Source organism: Dipteris shenzhenensis, chromosome 9 (assembly GCF_047967505.1).
Source record: "Dipteris shenzhenensis isolate YYH24624 ecotype China chromosome 9, Dip_SZ_1.0, whole genome shotgun sequence".
NCBI lineage: Eukaryota > Viridiplantae > Streptophyta > Polypodiopsida > Gleicheniales > Dipteridaceae > Dipteris > Dipteris shenzhenensis.
This window is the reverse complement of record NC_141604.1, coordinates 1,192,310-1,211,920: the sequence shown is the minus strand read 5'-3', so window position 1 is coordinate 1,211,920 and position 19,611 is coordinate 1,192,310. Positions and strand designations below refer to the sequence as shown.

Genomic DNA, 19,611 nt, shown 5'->3' with positions numbered 1-19,611 from the left:
CCTGCTAGTAAAGAATGATATCACATGGTGGGCTCCCATCATGAGCTGAAAATTTGAAGCCAGGGTCCACTGGAGTAGAGATTGGCTTGCAATCCTCAAACTGAAAACGATCAAGGAGCTGTCCAATATACTTGGACTGTGACATCATGATACCCCCCTCAACATGAGCAAACTGAATGCCCAAATAATAGTGGAGCTGTCCCATGTCTGACATTTTAAAAACCTTCTGCAAATCAGCCTTGAAAGCTGCAATATGCTGAGTATCTGGGCCCGTGATGAGCATATCATCCACATATAAGATCAGCACTAAAACATCAGATCCACTCCCACGGACATAAAGAGTGGGTTCCGTGGGGCTATTTGAAAACCAAGAGATAGTAAGTGTGCATGAATTTTGGCATACCATGCCTCGGGTGCCTACTTCAAACCATAAAGGGCTTTTCTAAGCGGGCATACCTTGTTTTCAGAATTAACAACCTCAAAGCTAGGAGGTTGTGTGACATAGACTTCTTCCTGCAGATCCCCATGAAGAAAAGCAGTCTTGATGTCAAGCTGGTGTACTTGCCAATGGTGATGGGCTGCAATGGCAATGACACATCTAATGGTAGTAATCGTGGATGTGGGAGCAAATGTCTCCTCAAAGTCAATGCCTTGTTGTTGGGCATACATTTTTGCAACAAGATGGGCTTTGTGTCGATCTATACTCCCATCAGATTTCCTTTTTAATTTGTAGACTCACCGGGTACCAATGGCATGCTTGCCAGGAGGGAGATCTACTAATTCCCATGTCATTTTTGGCAATGGATTGTAACTCAGCTTTCATTGCATCCATCCACTCTTTGCTATCAAACGCATCTTTATGACACAAAGGCTCTTCATTGCAAGCTGTAGCAAGGAGTGCAAACTCAAGAAAGTGACTATGCATCTGTCTATTCCCTGATCTTGTCCGGGCAGCAAAAGGCTGATCTTGTTTGCTGTCCCTCAATGTATCAAGAAGCCATCTGGGAACTTGCCGTTGCTGTCTATTGACAGCTCTTTCTTCAATTACTGCATCATGGATAGTGGGATCATTTTGTGCTGGAAGAGAAACCTGCAAATCAGCATGGGGTACGGGCTGATCATTGCTTGTTGGAGGGCCTGCAGGAGGCTCATGTTGCTGGTCAAAGTCCCCTTCTAAGGAAGGCAGAGTTAGCCAAGAGTCAAAGGCATCAAACATGTCAACATCTGGCTTAGCTTTGCAGTCCACAAGAGGAGAAGCCGAATGTCTAGCAAAGATTACATCTCTACTGACAATAATCTTCCCAGTATTTGGTTGGTATAACCTATACCCTGTGCTCTCTTGGCTGTAACCAATAAATATGCATTTGATTGCCTTGTCATTAGGCTTATGTCTCAGCTGAGATGGTACATGAACATATGCAAGAGACCCAAAAACTCTCGTGTGAAAGTGAAGGCTTCCTGCCATTCCATGCTTCATAAGGTGTAACAGTCTACAATGCCCTTGTAGGTGATCTATTCAGCACATAGTTGGCACACATCACTACGTCAAGCCAAAATTTATTGGGCAAGGACTTGGCCTTAAGCATGCATGTGGCCATCTCCACAGTAGACATGTTCTTCCTTTCAGGAACATGATTATGCTGAGGAGTGTAAGGAGTAGTGCATGAGTGAGCAATGCCCCGTGAAGACAAAAATGCATCAAACTCCTTTGACATAAACTCTCCCCCCCTATCTGTGTTGAGGGTGACAAGCTTGCATCCTGATTCATTCTCAACCATATTCAGCCACCTTTGAAAGCATGAGAACACTTCAGATTTGGCTTTTAAAGCATATAGCCAGCAATATCTTGTGAAGTAATCAATGAGAGTCATGAAATATTTGTACCACCCAATGGTATTTGTCCTCATTGGGCCACAGACATCACTGTGCACTAGCTGCAATTTCCTTTGTGAGAGTTTTGGACAATTCTTTTGAAAAGGAAACCGATGCGTCTTACCCAAAAGACAACCCTCACACACATGTTTGGAAACCGTGGAGTTTGAGGTACATCATTTGCCATGTCCTGTGAATGTAACTTGGCAAGAGCTCTATAATTGAGATGACCCATTCTCTCATGCCAAAGATGAGTTTCAGCAAGCTGTGAATCTGAAATAGCAAATGCTTCAATAGAGAGTGCAGCCGAGTAATCATCAAGGTGATAAAGGCCCTTTTTCAAAGTGCCAGTGAGAACTATGGCATTGTCATCACGAAGATCATATACTAGGCATCTGTATCCATCAAAAATCACTCTGAAACCTGAAGTGGCAATTGCTGAAATTGAAATCAAGTTGACTTCAATTCCAGGCACAAAAAGAACATTTGTCAAAGTGACAGGATGGCTTGAAATGGATGTGAGCTGCACATCTCCAATTCCTTTTACAGCATAGGAAGCATTATTAGCACATGTGGCAGTCCCTCCTCAAGGTGCATTAGCTAAGGAATGAAACAATTGTTTGCAAGAGGTGACGTGCTTGGAAGCACCACTATCAAAATACCAAGATTGAGCATCATTAGCAGTAAAAAGTGCATCAACTTGGGAGGGATCAAATGAACAATGGACAGCCCATGCCCAATCATCCTGGAGAGCATGTGCATGTGAAGCATCTGCTGGCTCATGGGATTAAATTGAATGTGAGGCATTAACTGTCAATCCTGCTTTCTTTTTCTCCGAAGCAATGCGCTTCCTACATTCTAAAATGTCATGTCCAGGCTTGCGACAATAGTTGCATCTTTTCTTCTTTGACTTATCTGCTGTATTTTTAGACGCATTGGAGGAATTGTCACTATTAGGCACAGATTTAGGCTTGCCCATAGGCTTGGAAGCCTTGCCTCTTCCTGTCTGCTGTGAAGCAAATTTATGATCAGGAATAATGGCTTGTCTATTAGCTCGACTTTGCTCTTCCTGCAAAAGCAATGTGACTAGCTGATCAAAAGAGTAGTGGTCTGGATTACCCATGGCCACTAATCGAAGGGTTGTAGCAAACCCTTGATATGTATCTGGTAGTCCATTCAATGTGGTACTGACAAGCTGAGAATTTGGCACCACCTCATCAATATTGGCAAGTTGTTCCATGAGGTCCTTGACCTTTGTCAGGTATGCATCCATAGAGTCACCTTCATTCATAGTGACTTCTTGTAATTGCCTTCTTAAATATGCAACACGTGCCTCATTGCAAATCTGATAAAGAGAAGCCAATTTGTCCCAAGCATCCTTTGCTGTCCTGCAAGATCGGATGTGTGGAATAATGATTCTCTTGCATGATAAAGCAATACATGAATGTGCATTTGCATCTCTGGCATCCCATCTTGATTGTTCCTGAGTTGGGGGAGCAACAGCAGGGGTGCTAGTAGATAAGGCATCAGGAGTAGTACCCTTTGCAGAGGGACCAGCATTAGAGGCAACCACTGTAGCATTGGCTGGCCTTAGATCAACCCCGGAAACAATATTCCAAAAGTGCCTTGCTACAAGAATATGTTTCATTAGATAGGACCACATCGGATAGTTGGTCCCATCCAACTTATCATCTTTACGAAGAATGCCAAATAAGTCATGATTGTTCCGAGCCATGTAAATAGTACTGATAGAAATGCACTGACAAAGTGACCAAAGTATAGCCTCAAGGCTTTAAACTGCAAAAAATATGATTTACTGTCCCAAATACCTGTGAGCTAACAACAGATATTTCTAGGAGGCTGAACTGGGCCTCAAGGCAACACGGTCCCTTTTCTTGCTCAGATGATGAAATAGAGAGAGCAAATAGACTGAAAATATGTGCAGCAAGGTATAGAAACAGGGTTACCAGCATCTAGAGTTGTGGTAGTGAACCAGGTTCTCTTGGCCACCGCCTGGTTTGTGTGTGCTTGCTTGTGCCGGTCTAGGGATTGCATCACTCAGCTTATTAGACCAGTCATGATTTTTTTATGGAGTGGACTTGATGGCACTGCAGATGTTGCTGCGAGGGTGGCGTGGGAGACCATTATTCTCCCTACATGTGAAGGGGGCCTTAATATCATTGACCCGAACTTGCAATGCAGGACATTGCTTTGTAAGGTGGTGGTGAGGGGACTCATGCCTGGGCAGGAACCTTGGAAGGATTTCTTTTTTGGACGCATTTAGGCTTGCACACCAACCTTGGGAGATGATTGGGTGGACAGCCCTTGCTGGATTTTTACTTCCGCCCCTCTCAGATCTCCTGCCTCTCCTCTCATGACTGCCATCCTGAAAGCTTGGGGGAGCTTCAGGAACACTCTTCGAAGGATTCCACCTTCTACCATCGAAGAGATTGATAGGCAGCCGATCATTTGGAATGATAGTATACTTGACGAGCATGCCAGACCACTGGGCACTTCCCATTACATGTAGTGGTCTAAATGTGAGAGAGGCCCCGCCTACACAGTAGGCACTTGGAAGGCTTTTATCGGGCTACCCGAGGATCAGAAAGAAAGAAAGAAAGAAAGTTTATTAAAGTCTTTCGGGAGACCGTGAAGGTCTATGAGACTAAAGATAACTGATACAATGAGCATAACGGTGGTGGTCTCAAAACGGGCCAACCAACCGTTTCTACAAAAAAAGAGGTTATGAAGGACTATGCAGTCTGTGAGTCACCTCAGAGGGGTAGCACGCAAGATTCAGCAGATAGATGCAGCCATCCCGATGGAATGGACAGTTGAGTTGCCTATTACTTCCACCACTTGGATGGGAGCTTTTTCGAGGACAGCAGTTCCTTTACAGGTGATCGCTCTTCGAGGTCTCGGGGAAGATGCACTGGTCTTTGACGTTGGGGATGGAGGTATACACTCTACATCCAAGGATGATATTCTTCTAGAGGTTGCCTTTCAGCTTGTCAGGGTTTGCTGGTTTTGTGGACCATGGAGCGGGCTTGCAGTAGTACTTAGACCTCGACCCTCTGCTCTTGGCCTTGGGATCCTGGAGGTTGTGGTTATATGGAGGTGCACCTATCAGGTGCTTGCAGTGGGACCCAAGAGAGTGGGAGTGGATAGATCATGGGCACCGAGAGAGGGGGATTCCCTTCTTTCGTTTCACGGTTGGTAGTGCCAGGAGATTTTAGCTCAACAGTAGGGGTTGGATTCCCTCCAGAGCCCCCCATTGGGAAAGCTTCTTCATCACCGCAAATTTGCGTAGAAATTTATGGAGGAGGCTCTGGAAATCCCTCAGAAATAGAAAGATCACTCTTTTCTTTTGGCTTTCTATTCATGGAGGGATTGCAGTGAACCTATGGAGATCACGATTTGGGGCTGATCCCACTTGTCCTCGCTGTCATTCTGCAGAGGAGTCAGTGCGACATTGCCTTTGGGACTGCAGTCAGACGAGGACTGTTTGGAAAGGGGTTGCTCGGATACTCAGCATCTTTCATACTTCCCCTTTCTTCATGACTTGGGGCTCGGTTGCATGGTTATCCCTTACTGGGCCCCAGGTGTTTTATGAGGGTGAGCCTTCTTCTTGGGCACTCTCGGTCCGCCGGCAGGTGATAGAGCCCTGCTCTCTTCAGGATGTACCACTTACTCCCTTCAGAGCTTCTCATGCTTCAGTGGACACCTCTTGGGAGATTTTGGCTAGCATTTCCTCTTGGCACATTTGGAGAGCCAGATGTACAGAGGCCTTGGATGGCACCCAGAGACACCCATCACAGGTGTTCACAGGTATTTGGACTAACACGGTTCACACTTTGATAGCCATATGGGCTAGCATGCAAGGCTCTTCACGGGCAGCCTCTTCTAGCAGGACTATATTTCTTCAAGTTTGAAGGGGTTCTCCCTTTTTCTCGGAGGTTTCTACTGGATTGAGATGGCACTATCAGCCTCAATCCTTTCTTTTTGGCTCTTGAGCTTTTCATGCATTGCATGATGTATCCCATATGGCGCTTGCTCTAACGGTTTTCTTTAATACCTAATAGAAGTCTCTTTTTGCAAAAAAAGAAACAGGGCTACCAGCTGAAATTGAGCTCCCAACACAAAAGCCCCAAATTTTGTTGACCTGAGTGATGACGTGGCACAATGTGACAGTCCTGAACCTGAGATTGACTCAAAACTTCAATTTTTGGAAGGATTTCAGTTGTCAACCTTGTCCAAAGTGTTGTATTAACAGGTTGAAGCTCTAGATGTCAAAAGCCCTAAATTTTTCTGTTGGAAATTAGGGTTTGACAGTAAACACTGTCAAAAAAACAGTAAAAGACTGCAAATGTTGCTTGTGAATCAGCTTCTGGTCCCCTGAACTTAAGGCTGAGACCCAAAAGACCTTTGCAGGTAGGGTATGACAGACCACGGAGCTGCTGCAGCAGATTGAAGTGCAAAAGGTGGCTGGAGCGAAGCTGGAACAGCCCTCAGGCACTTGGAAATAAGTGCATGGCTGCATGTGTTTCCTGTGGGGGTCTCTGAACAGGTCGCGATAGCAAGATGCCTCCTGCAAATGACTCTGGAGAGGTCACGGGAGCTGGGTGCTTGGATCTGAGTCTAGTTGAGGTCGCGGGAGCTGGGCGCCTGGATCTGCAGTACAAAAGTGGCGAAAGATGGCCACGGGTGCTGTAGAAGACCTCGAAAGTGCTGCAGCAGGGGCCTAGAAGCAGTCGCACCTGCTGGAAGCAGCAATAAGGCAATTTTTGGCGACGAAAAGACTCTAGGAGCCTTGGGCAGCAGCTGGAGAGCCTCGAACAGGCTGGAACAGTGACGACCAGCATAGGATCAGACTCCCAATGAGCGATGGAGGGTTCAAGGGGCTGAGGAGAGCTGGAAGACAAGTGTAAGGCTGGCTCTGATACCATTGTAGGATCGATAAACGAGAGAGCAAGTACAAGGTACAAGAGTCGATAGATATCAGCCGTCACGTCAACTAGAGTGAAATGAAAAGAAGAGTACATAGTACTTGTAGCTAGACCCTAGGACTAAGTGTCCTAGGTGTCACATAGGACTAAGTGTCCTATGTGGCATAAAAGGCACAAAATACACTAAGTGCCTATAACTATGCCTACAAGGCACATACTAGGGCCCATAGGGCAGCCGAAGATCACACCACTTGTTCCTTTATTACATATAGATATCAAGGAGCTTCAATTCTTCTGCCCCTACCAGAATATGCAGCATCAGTTCGGCTGCTACTATGAAGGGATGGTGCAGATCGTGTGTGCCTCCTTTAAGTGCTCGCTCAACTTTGCTACTTCTTGAGCTTCTCCGACTCCGTGTAATAAACCTGACTTAGCACATTGGCTATGGAACCTTGCTTGCGACTATATTAAGCGGCTAAGCTTCATCTTGGCTTTGGACCTAGGCTTGGAATCCGTTATGCTGCTAAGCTTCGTTCTTTTTTGGATGATGGACGTGTGCCTCTTGCATGCACTAAGGCACGTGTCCAAAAGCTCCTAACAATGCAAAAAATGAGACCAACAAGTGCTATGCAGCAGGAATTCAGACCTGTACTGTAGAGAGAAGTGTAAGGGTACACATTATACTGTAGAGACCTGTACTTTAGACAGGAGTGTAAAGGTAAACCCTATAACTTGTGTGGCAAGGCTTGCATGCTGCATAGTGGAGAATTTAGCCAAGAGATCGCCACCAATACAGGGTCACAGTATGTTGCAAGAGAGGAGGCCTAGGTATGAAGTCTAGAGGGAGGATGCAGTGGGGCTTTTAACTTAGGTCATCTCCATTATCAAGTCTCAATTTTCTTTTAAGGATAGCCTTGCCTTTTGTGTATAATGGAAATCTCTTAAGTCACAGCACACCATGCATCATGAAAAAGTCTCTTGTCTCATTTTCAAATAAATCCATCTTATAAATCCTTTATGGTGTAAAAAGTAAAGGGAAACTTATCCGCAAGAAAGATGTGAATGTGGTGAATCCAAATGCGATCTGTGTTGTTTTCTATCTTCACTTAGTTCATTAGATTGCCAAACATTACATGTTTTATTTTGTTCTAAACAATAAATTTTAAATTTGACACGTGATAAGAGCAGCTGATATTGGCACTGCATGATGTTGACACAGGATCAGCGTCGGCTTGGGGCTTTAATCGTGCCCAATAAAGAGGAGCTACAAGCAACATCTTTTTCTGGTTCCAACGATAGTACACCTTCTTACACTAATGATGTGATGCGTTTAATCCGTGAAGAGTTGAATAAATAGTAATTCTCATCCCAACCTACCCTCTCCCATGTGTTCATGTGGGGATCAAATTTTCATGTTTGGATTTCATGAAATATGCATTGGTTGGAAACCTCCTTGCTTGTCTCTCATTATGCTAAGATTGGGTATGCCTGCAGTACCTCAAGTTGCTCTGTACCAGTTGGACCATTCATCATTATTCAGGAACCATTCACGGTGAGTTTTTTTCACACATTGAGAAGTTGTTTAGTTGCATGAACTATATCGATAAAGTCAGTTTAACATTGATTCCCTTCATGACTATGCTGAGGCTCAGCTTGTTTATGAGGTTATGCATGAAGGGTTTGAAGAAACCCGTAAAGGTTGGAAAGATCCACTTACCACCATTGGCATTATGGTGGAAGTGGATGATATATTTGATCCAGTTAAGGAGTATGCAAAGCATGCCATTATAATTTTCTTCCCAGGACGGATGCCTGCTGCTACAGATGTTGCGAATTGGTTGACTCGAATCCTGGGTGGTTCTTATGTCAAAAAAGTTCATTATGCAGCGAGGGGCTTTTTTGAGATCATCATGGCTGATGAGGAGCACCGCCAGGTTTTGCTGGAGCACTCTCCTCTTTTCTATGGCCAGCAGATGGTCCCATGTTCTGCCCTGGTCTCCCACCCGGGATTACCAGGCATTGATTCGGCATCGTTGCCCTGTTGGGGTAGAAGTTGTGGACTTTCCTCAATGCTTGTCTTCTCTTCTACCTAAAATTGCAGCTTCCCTCGGTAAGGTGGTATGTCCACCGCGACCCAATGGAAATTCGAATCGCTTCTGCATTTTGTGGGATACAGATCATCCCACTCCAGCTTCATATTTGGTCACTGTGAATAATGTTTCCATGGGAAGTGCTTTTTACAAGCTCAAGTGGGGGCTGTTTGTAGGTGCTTGCTTTGAATGCAAGCAATTTGGGCACATGGCTTCACAATGCCCTTCCCGAGCTCCACGGATGCGAGTGCAACCTGAAATGGTTCAGCCTTTGAATAAGAATGCAAATGCCTCTTCTGTGGTAAAAAACAGAGGGGTCAAACAATTTTTCTCTGTTCAAGACAAAGGCAAAGCCCCGGCTGTCTCACATGGTAATGTTGCTTTTCCTGTGCCTTTGTCCTCTCCACCTCAGGGGAAGGGGGAAATAATTTTAACTGATGGATGGCAAACTCCTCGCAAAGTGATCTCCCCTAGGTGACCTTTGCCTTCTCGGACTTGGAGTGGTGCATCCTCTCATGGGAAAACACCTGCTGAAAACTCTGGTGTTTGCTTTTTGACCTGGGCTGCTGTGACTGCAAATCGGACCTTGTTTCCTGAAGAAGAAGTTGCTGCACTTTTGTCCTCTCCTCATGCTGATGCTTCATCCTAGGGCAGAGGCCCAGACATTGAGGTGGAAATGCATACGTAGACAGACCGTTAGTTGTTGTACATACCTGTCCCATAACTGTAAATATGCTTGATCATCTGAAGTGTGTTACTCTCAATGTACAGGGAATGTGTGATGGTCGCAAATGGAAACTGGTCTGGATGTATATCAGGCAATTGCAGCCTATATAATTGCTTTGCAAGAGCATAATCAGCATATGTATGCTGGTCAAATAGGCCATTTTGCTGGTTATAATATCTTCTATACTGGAGAGCACTCCTTTTCTGGTGTGGCTTTTTTGGTAAAGCACGACCTTCAACCTGTTGTGGCTCTCAATGATCGCCATGGTAGATGGATTATTGTTCAATGCCTTATTCAAGGGGAAATTTTTGAATTTGCATCGGTTTATGCCTCCTAGTCTTCTCGTGATAGAGCTTTGATCTGGGCTGCCATGCATACTTATCCATGGCGGCAACATGCCTTCATTTGTGGTGACTTTAATAATGCCCCTCAATCGGGTGACAACACCTTAGGCCACACTCATATGTTGGCTTCTGAAACACATGCATGGTCTGATTTTTTGCTTCACTTGCACCTGGTTGATCTCTGGAAGGAATTACAGCCCATGCTTCCGGGTTATACCTTTAGCATAATGCTCAATCTTCTTATCGGGCACGCTTGGACAGATGGTATCAGATTGATCCACAGCATTGTGATGCCTTTACTTGTCAAATTTGGGTTGATCATGCTTTCACACATTCGGATCATGCTCCTCTTTTTGGTTGAGGCTTTCCTTACATGAATTTCCCACTGACAGATTGCCTTGCCAAAGGCTTTTGCTGATTAATAATAGTTATCTTGAGCATGCTGACTTTAAAGCCTTGGTCTCTGACCTCTCTCTCGTCAGATACGCATTGGTTTGGATTATGCCTGGCAGGATTTTGTTGCTCGGATGCAAGCAGTTATTCGAGATTATGGCAAATCCTATATGCAAGCCACAAGGGAGATTGTAGCACATGCCAAATTTACATGTCAGAGTTTGACTGAGCTTGCTCATCTTCGCCCTTGGTCTTCAGAGGAAAGCCAACTCTTATGTCAGGCTCAATTCTCTCTTCAGTCTAATGATCGCAGAAAGCTTGCTAAATGGGAAACTCGATCCAGACAACGGGCATTTAAGGCGGCTCCTCGAAGCAATTTTTTAAGAGTTTACACTACAAAAGACAGGCTGCCAATATCTGTCGGGATCCGGATGCCTGATGGTTCTTGGTCAACATCTCGTTCAGAGCTTGCTGATTTATGTGTGCAGCACTTTCATTTGGATACTCTTTCTCCTCGGGTCGTGTCTGCACGTCAGCTTCTTTTGCAGCATATTCATCCAATTCTGTTTGATGCTTAGGCTTTGGAACTTGGACATCCCTTCACTGAAAGGGAATTGTCTGATGCATTGAGATCCTGTGGCAGATGGAAATCTCCAGGATGGGATGGTCTCACTGTTGAATTTTTTCTTGCATTCTAGGATCTTCTTAAATTCACCTTGCTGCAAATGGTAAATACAGCATGGCAAAATCAGCAGATGCCTTTGTCATGGAAAAAGGGTCTTCTCAAGCTGATTTCAAAAAAGCAGCTATGTGATTCACTCGGTGATTGGAGGCCAATCACGCTCATGCCAGTCATTTACAAGATCATTGCCATAATGGTGGTTGATCGGATTAAAGGTTATTTGCATGATGGGTTGCATCCCTCCCAATATGGCTTTGTTCCACGTCGCCATATCACAGATAACATTGCCAATGCTTATATTGGGATTGAATATGCCAAATACACGTAGCAGGATGTTCTACTCTTGCAGGTAGATATTGCAAAAGCCTTTGACACAGTTCAATGGGATTTCGTCTCGCAAACTATGCGAGCTTTGGGATTTGGACAAAAAATGCAGCAGGTTATTTACTGGCTTTACAGAGATAGCAATGCGGCTTGCATTATCTCTGGGGATATATCTGATGAGTAGACTCTTCGTTGTTCGGTCCGCCAGGGATGCCCTCTCAGTGCTTTACTGTATGCCATTGCTACTCATCCTATGCTGCAATATATTGATCATCTTGTGGCTAGAGGATCACTTCATGGCTTGGAATTGGATGCTAATCGCAGCATGGTTGCTCAAGCTTATGCTGATGATTCTTTCTTTACCCTGAAGAATACGCCCCATGATCTTGGTGCCTTGATGCAGGCCCTCTCTATTTATGGTTTGGCAGCTGGTCTTCATGTTAATTTTTAGAAGTCTAAGCTGCTCCCTTTTTGCATTCCAAAGACTGGCATAGTCTATTATGGCCCGGGGATATCATTCCACCCACTCAGTTTATTCGTCATCTTGGTTACCCTTTGGGGTGGGAACTCACTCGCCGACAACAAACTAATTGGGTTTTGGCTAAGCTTCGGAAAAAGCTTGAGTATTGGAAACTAGCAACCTGGCCTTTGCAGGTTTGTCTTCGAATAGTGCAGTCCATCCTTGTGGCATATATTCAATTTTACTTGCCATTGATCATGTTCACTAAGGCAGATCTTACATCTTTCATGTATGTCTTTAAGGAACTCTTCTGGTGATCCAAACATGGCAGAAAAAGTCTCAGGCTGCTTTCAATACATCACATTTATTCTCCCAAGATGCATGGTGGATTGAACATCACGGATATTCATTTGCATATTCTTGCCCACAGGGGGAAAATGTTGCTGTAATTTCTGCAAGGTGATTAGCCTTGGGCTCTTATGATTAGGACTCTGGTCACTAATATCAGTATTTCTGCGTTTGGTCATTGGCAACTCGATCACTGGGATTTCTTTTTTGGCTGCACTGATGGCACTTTGCCTGGATGCCCTTTTGTCTCCCGCTTGCTTCTTGACTGGAAGCATGTTCTTTCTCATCTGGAATGGAATGGACGGCAATCTTTGCTTGGGAATTCTTTGAGAGCTGAAAGCATTCACTGGTCAAAAGTCTTTCAGCCTCCCTTGGCTTTACAGGAACCTCGACGTTCCTACTTTGTCTCGTTTAAAGGCATCACCTCGGTTGCTGATGTTATAGATGATGCTGGTACTGTGCTCCCCTTTTCTCTAGCAGCCACTACATATGGATTGGGCTCTCATTATCATCCTTTGTGGCGACAAATTACTTCTATGATTTCGCCCTTTGTTCGGATTCCTCCTTTGGAACTCCAGGACGGATTGGAAGATTGGACTTTGACTTCTCCAGGGTCCTCTTCTCGTACTTTGAGGCTATCTCAGATTACTGTACCTGCATTGTATAAAATCCTTTTGCCTCAACCTTGGGTTTCAAAGAGAGGTGATTCTGTTTGGCAAATGCATCGTCCAGCCAAGTGGTGGAGGAAAAGATTACAGCAACTTTGGGCCTATAAAGTACCACTTCGGCAACAGGTTTTCTTTTGGCGTGTTCTTTTGGGAGTGTTTCCATCTGGACAGCTATTAGCTCATCGACACATTGCTCCTGCACTTTGCCATAGATGTTCTGCTTCTTCGGAGACTGTGCCTCACTTGTTTTGGCATTGTCCGTGCTCTTGTGAATTTTTTGATCTGCTTCGACAGCACCTGCGAGCGAGATTCCCATTTGTTCCGTTAAGGAAGTTCTTCTAGCTATTTGGGTTTCATCCATCCAGACCGGAGTTTCATCTTTTCTTTATTTGGGTTCACTACTGGGTATCATGGACTTTATGGACATATAGGAATTGTAAAGTTTTTGGTGATCCTACTTTCTCTCTATTTGGCTTTTTTAGGCGTTCTCTGCAGCAATCTTTCTTTGATTGCTTGCAGACCCGCTGCATAGATCATGAGGTCTTTTTGGCATATACTGAAATTTTCAGTTGATGTAATTGTAGCACCTTTTTTTGAGGTTGCTACTCATATAATATAATAAATCAATGATGTCACCAAAAAAAAAAGTGTGTGTGTGTGTGTGTGTATCAGTGTGTGTGTGTGCATGTGTGTGTGTGCACTGGTGTGGTGGTGTGTGTGTGTGCTCCTGTCCGTACAGCCAGCTTCGTCGTTTTTTCTGCCTTCCGTACAGCTGCCGTCAGCTGTATGGTCTTCCGTATTGTTTCTGTGCAGCCCGTTGCCCCCTGTCCAGACCCCCGTATAGCTTCCCGTCCAATCTTCGTACCCTCTGCAGTCTCCCGTACGGACTTTCGTACCTACTGTACGGCCGTCCGTACAGGATGTACAGTCCACCGTACAGACCACTGAACAATTTCCTGTACAGCCTCTGTACCCCTTGCAGTCCCACGTCTGGCCTTCCGTACCTGCTATACGGCCATCCGTACAAGCTGTACGGTCGCCGTACAGCCTGTACGGCCAATTGCGCAGCCTCTTTCGTCCTCTTTTGTCTTCTCTACCTCTGCGTCTCCTTCTGCCTCTGCCTCTTCTACTCGTGTCTTTCTTCGGCGGAAGCATGTTGTTTTGTCTGCCTCGCCTTTGATCAAATTGGCAAATCTGGATATTTCCGATGGCCCTTCTTCTTCCCTCCAGCTGGATCTTCTTCGCCAATTGTGCTCTACCTTAGTCGCAGAAGTTCCTTCATCGAATTCTCCACTTGTTTGTTCTTTGGATTCTGTCCTTTTGGTCTCTGGTCTTCGACAGGCTCACTGCCTCTACTTCATGGGCAGGATTTTATCTTTGGCTCAGCTTCGTCTTTGGGCTGATGTTGCAGTGGGTCCGGATTGTATTTCTTCCTTTGTCTTTCTGGGCAAAATATTTTATTATGCCCACTGCTCTTCGACTGAGGTGGTAGAGCGCCTTGTCAGTCATGCTGGTGTTCCCGGGGCTGGTTTCTTCGCCTATGTTATGCCTTGGGATCCACTTTCCGATCCTTCTGCAACCCTTCCGACTTATTGTCCGGTTTGGATTACTCTCAAAGCGATGCCTGTGCCTCTCTTTCAGCATCTTCCAACTCTTGCAGCTTTTTTGCAAAGGCCTCTTCATGTTCCGAGACAGGAGTTCTTGCAAGCCTCCCGTGATGTTCGTCTTTGCATTTTGTGGGACATGACGTAGCCTGTACCATCTACTTTGGATTTTGATTTGGGATTTGCCCATCCGCTGCGCATCAGACTCCACTTTGCCCTCCACCTTAGGGGTCCCGGTCATTGGGATTCCTTCTGACAGGGCCTCCCTTTCAGCAGGTGTGGGGTTCCTTTCACCTGTTGAGTTTCCTGCCCTCATCAGGAGTGTTTCGGCTCAGGGGAAGCTGGTCTCCTCTACTAGGTCGGGTAAGCCTTTCCATCCGGCATCCTCCTGTCGATGAGGATAGTCAGTTGGAACATACAGGGCCTAGGCGAAGTTCCACACCGTCGCCGTAGGCAGCTGATCCGGAATCATCTTCATCCTGACGTCACTGGAGGTGCTATTGATATCCTTTTTATCCAGAAACACAAGCTGGATGCCAGTGATTGCTCTTAGTCTGGCAAACTGCTTTCAGGACATATCTTTGTTCGCCTACTATGGGCACAAGGGGAGGTACTTGCATTTCGGTCTCTCTTTCTATTCTCCCCTTGGTTGCTGGTCATGGTATTATCTCCCCTTCTAGAGCTCAATGGATCATTATTTTGATTGGAGGGCGTAAGATTGGTCTTCTCAATCTTTATGCTCCCAACAACAGAGGGGAGCGGATCTCCTTTTGGAAGGAGTTACTCTCTTGGGCCCCCATTGCAGATTCTTGGATCATTGGTGGCGACTTCAACATGGTTGAGTTGCCTTCAGACAAAAAGGGAGGTAGACAGGGTGGAATTCATTCTTTGGAGAGGGTAGCGTGGGATGACTTCCTCTTTCAGTTTAGTGGCAGGGACATTTGGTTGGATGATGCCTTTCATATTATGCCACAGTCACTCCTGTACTCCTGCTCAAACATGAGAATACACATGCCCATTCATGCACGGATTGACAGATTTTATGTAGGCGATTGGGCACGTGACAGAGGAGGATCTGTATGCATTTCTATTGGGGTTTGCACCTTAGATCATTTTTGAGTGGTGTTGCAGATTCTTGAGCCTCATCGGAGAGGACGCTCTGCGAGTGTCAGGATTCCGGATGCTTTTTATGCAGAGGAGAGCCTCACGGAGGATATTTTACAGATTTGGGCTTCTCACATACAGGGTGGAGCTGTCCACCCATCTCAGGTAGCTGCAGCCTTATCCGGAATTAGTGACTATTATCATACAGTCGCTGATTCTAGGAGACGTGAGATTCTCAGGCGCCTTGCTCAGCAAGGGCTCATTTGCAGACATTGTTGGATCAAAGAGCAGAATATGCCTTTCATGCATAGGAATCCTTTTTGGATTCAGATGGGTGGCAGGGTCAACAAACACTTTTTCTCTACTCATGGGCCCAGACATAGTAGAGATAGTGTTTCGCAGCTTGTTGACTCAGACGGGGTGTTACAGTTAGATCTTGAAGCTGTCATGCGTGTAGCTTCATATTTTTTGCATCCCTTCTTACTGCAGATCCAGGCACACAGGCCATTGATAATGCCAGAGAGGTTATTTGGCATTGTATCCCTGTATTGGTGAAGGATGAGATGCATGTTTCTCTGGATGCACCTTTCACCAATGCAGAATTCAAGTTGCAGAATTCAAGACTGCATTACTTGCCCTTCACAAGGGCACGTGCCCAGGTTCAGATGGACTTACCCCGTCCTTTTTTATTACTTTTTGGGAGCATATTGGTGATCACATTACATCAGCCCTGCAGGGCGTGTGGGACTCTGGTGAGATGCCGGACTCACTTACAGATGGTCTCATTCATCTCATCCCAAAGGGGGGTAATAGGAATCTTGTGTCTCAATGGAGACCCATCACTCTATTGGGCACTTTTTACAAGATTCTGGCGAAAGCCATTAGTCTACGGCTACAGGTTTTTCTTCCAAATTTGATTCATGACATGCAGACAGGGTTTGTGCATGGCAGAAGTATTTTTGATAATATTTTCTCATTTTGGGAGGCCTCAGAATGGGCCATGCAGAGCCGCCAGAGATTGGCCATTCTACTCTTGGACTTTGAGAAAGCTTACGATAGAGTAGACTGGGATTTTTTAGAGGGTACTCTTTCTCGCTCTGGTTTTTCAGATGCATGGATTAGAGGAGTATCATCTCTATACAGATCAGCCCATAGCCAGTTGCTCATTGGGGGGGTAAGAGGGGACATGTTTCGGATTTCCAGATCCGCCATCCGCCAGGGATGTCCTCTTGCCCCGTTTCTTTTTCTGTTTGTGGCGGAAGCTATGAGTATCTACATTAGATCTCAAGCTGATATTTATGGGCTGAGGCTTCCTATCCGCTGGGAAGAAGAGCTGCTGGATAGTGAGTTGGCAGATGACACGACTGTTTTTTTGGATGCCTCCCCCAGGACACTCACTTCCTTCCGGACAGCCTTGGATTTGTTTTGCACGGCTGCAGGTGCACACATTAATTGGCATAAATCCAGTGGTTTTTGGAATTGCGAGGATGACATCTCGGATTGGGGTAATGATATTGGCTTCACTTGGGTACAGAGGGGCGTCTCCGTTAGATATTTGGGCTGCCAGGTTGGGTTGGGCATCTCTCCTTCACAACAGTTTGCTCCGGTGTTGGAAAGCATCAGAAGAAAGCTCCTTTTCTGGAGCTCAGCCAAACTTGACTTGGCCTCCAGGGTGGTGGTAGTTAACCAGGTTCTTCTAGCCACAGCATGGTTTGTATGCTCTTGTTGGTGCCACTCTAGGGATTGTATCACTCAGCTTAAGAGGCATGTACGAAACTTTTTATGGAGTGGTCTAGATGGCATAACTGATGTTACAGCCAAGGTGGCTTGGGAGACCTTGATTCTTCCTACAAGAGAAGGGGGTTTGAATATCATCGACCCAGATCTACAGTGCAGAGCTTTACTTTGCAAGTTCGTTGTGAGAGGGCTTATGCTAGGGCAGGAGCCTTGGAAGGATTTTTTTATCAGATGCATACAGTCTCGCACGCCCAGTTCAGGAGAGGATTGGACACACAGTACTAGATGGTTTTTCACCACAGCCCACCTCAGGTCTCCATCTTCCCCTCTTATGGTTGCTATCCTGAAAGCATGGGCCAGCTTCAGGAGTACTCTTCGTAGAATTCCCCCATCCACCCGTGAAGAGATTGAAAGGCAGCCTATCATGTGGAATGACAGGATTTTGGATGAGCTTGGCAGACCACTTGGAGCTTCTCCTTACATGCAGTGGCCAAGATGGGAGAGGGGCCCTGCATCTACAGTGGGAGCATGGAAAGCCTTCAGGAAGCTTCCTGCAGACCAACAGGCCCAGATGGTTCTTAATCTCAGAGGGAGTGCAGGGAGAGTCCAACAGATTGATGCAGCCTTGCCCTTGGATTGGGTGGACACAGATGACATGCCTATTACTTGCTCCACCTAGATGGGGGCATTTTCCAGATTGGGAGTTCCTTTACAGGTGATTGCTTTTCTTGACCCACAGGAGGATGCCTTAGTATTTGATGTTTCTTCGGGGGGCAGGCTGTCCAGATCCACAGATGATATCTTGTTGGAGGTACCGTTTCAGCCAGTCAGGATAGTGGCCTTCATGGAGCATGGCTCTCTTTCACAGTGGTACTTGGATCCTGACCCGCTTCTCCTCACCCTTGGCTCATGGAGGCTGTGGCTCTATGGAGATGTCCCAATTAAGTTTTTGCAGTGGGACCCTGGGGAATGGGAATTGATAGATGAAGGGCACCGAGAGAAGGGCATCCCCTTCTTTCGTTACACGGTCAGTAATGCTAGGAAATTCCAGCTCAGCTGTAGGGGCTGGAGGCCCACCAGAGCTCATCATTGGGAGAACTTTCAGATTCCTGTTGACTTGCAAAAAAATTTTTGGCAGAGACTCTGGAAATCCCACCGGAATAGAAAACTCACTCTCTTCTTTTGGCTTTCTATTCATGGTGGGATAGCAGTAAACCATTGGAGGTCCAAGTTCCGAGCTGACCCTTCGTGTCTTCGCTGCCTTTCTGCTTTGGAGACAATACAACACTGCCTTTGGGATTGCAGACATGCGAGAATCATATGGGATTCATTCTTTACCCCAAAAAATACTTGGAGTGATCTGTCCATGATTATACAGGCTCTTTCTACATATGGATTGGTTGCTGGTCTTCGGGTAAATTTTCAGAAATCAAAACTGTTGCCGTTGCATGCACAGGAATGGCACAGTCTTTTGTGGCCTGGGAAAATTGTCCCCGCTTCTCAATTCATTCGACATCTTGGCTATCCTCTAGGTTGGGGACTCACCCGTTCCCAACAAACTGATTGGGTGCTAACAAAGTTGAGGGCAAAACTTGATTAATGGAAGCTTGCAACTTGGCCATTACATGTTCGTTTGTGAATCACACAATCCATTTTGATAGCATACATACAATTTTATCTGCCTCTCATTATGTTCACCAAGGCAGATCTCGTTTTCTTTATGTCAGCTATCATGGAAATTTTCTGGTGTTCAAAAAATGGCAAGAAAAGTCTCAGATTACTCTCTATGCATCGTCTCTGTTCTCCAAAGATGCACGGGGGTCTGAACATTCTTAATATTCAAATGCATTTACTTGGTCACAGAGGGAAAATGATGATGCAGTTTATGCAAGGAGATCAGCCTTGGGCTTTCATGATCCGCTCTCTCTTATTACATATTCATACTTGTGCCTTTGGGCATTGGCAGCCTACTCAGTGGGATTTCCTATTTGGCTATATCCAAGGCAAGATCAGAGGCTGCCCTTTTGTCTCTCGCCTGCTTCTTGATTGGAAACATATCTTATCCCACTTGGAATGGCATGGCCAAGATTCTCTGGCGGGAAACTCTTTGAGGGCTGAGAATATTTATTGGTCCAAAGTATTCCACCCTTCTTTGGCCATACAAGAACCCAGACATTCTTATTTTCTTTCCTTCAAAGGCATTTCATCTGTGGCGGATGTACTTCAGGATGATGGCACACTTTTATCCTTTTCTATGGCTGCTAGCAAATACGGTTTGGAAGCTCACTATCATCCTTTATGGCGTAGGATTT

The 19,611-nt window shown here is 45.6% G+C and overlaps 1 protein-coding gene across 1 annotated transcript in view; it reads left to right on the top strand.

The window, feature by feature from the left end:
* The window catches only part of LOC147898051 (long-chain-fatty-acid--[acyl-carrier-protein] ligase AEE15, chloroplastic-like), a 250,532-nt gene that overhangs the window by 219,793 nt on the left and 11,128 nt on the right, over positions 1-19,611 (top strand). The window contains exons 16-17 of the mRNA XM_087379362.1: positions 8,038-8,174; positions 8,313-8,370. Coding sequence (XP_087235488.1) covers positions 8,038-8,174; positions 8,313-8,370 — 195 coding nt within the window. The remainder of the gene's footprint in view (positions 1-8,037; positions 8,175-8,312; positions 8,371-19,611) is intronic.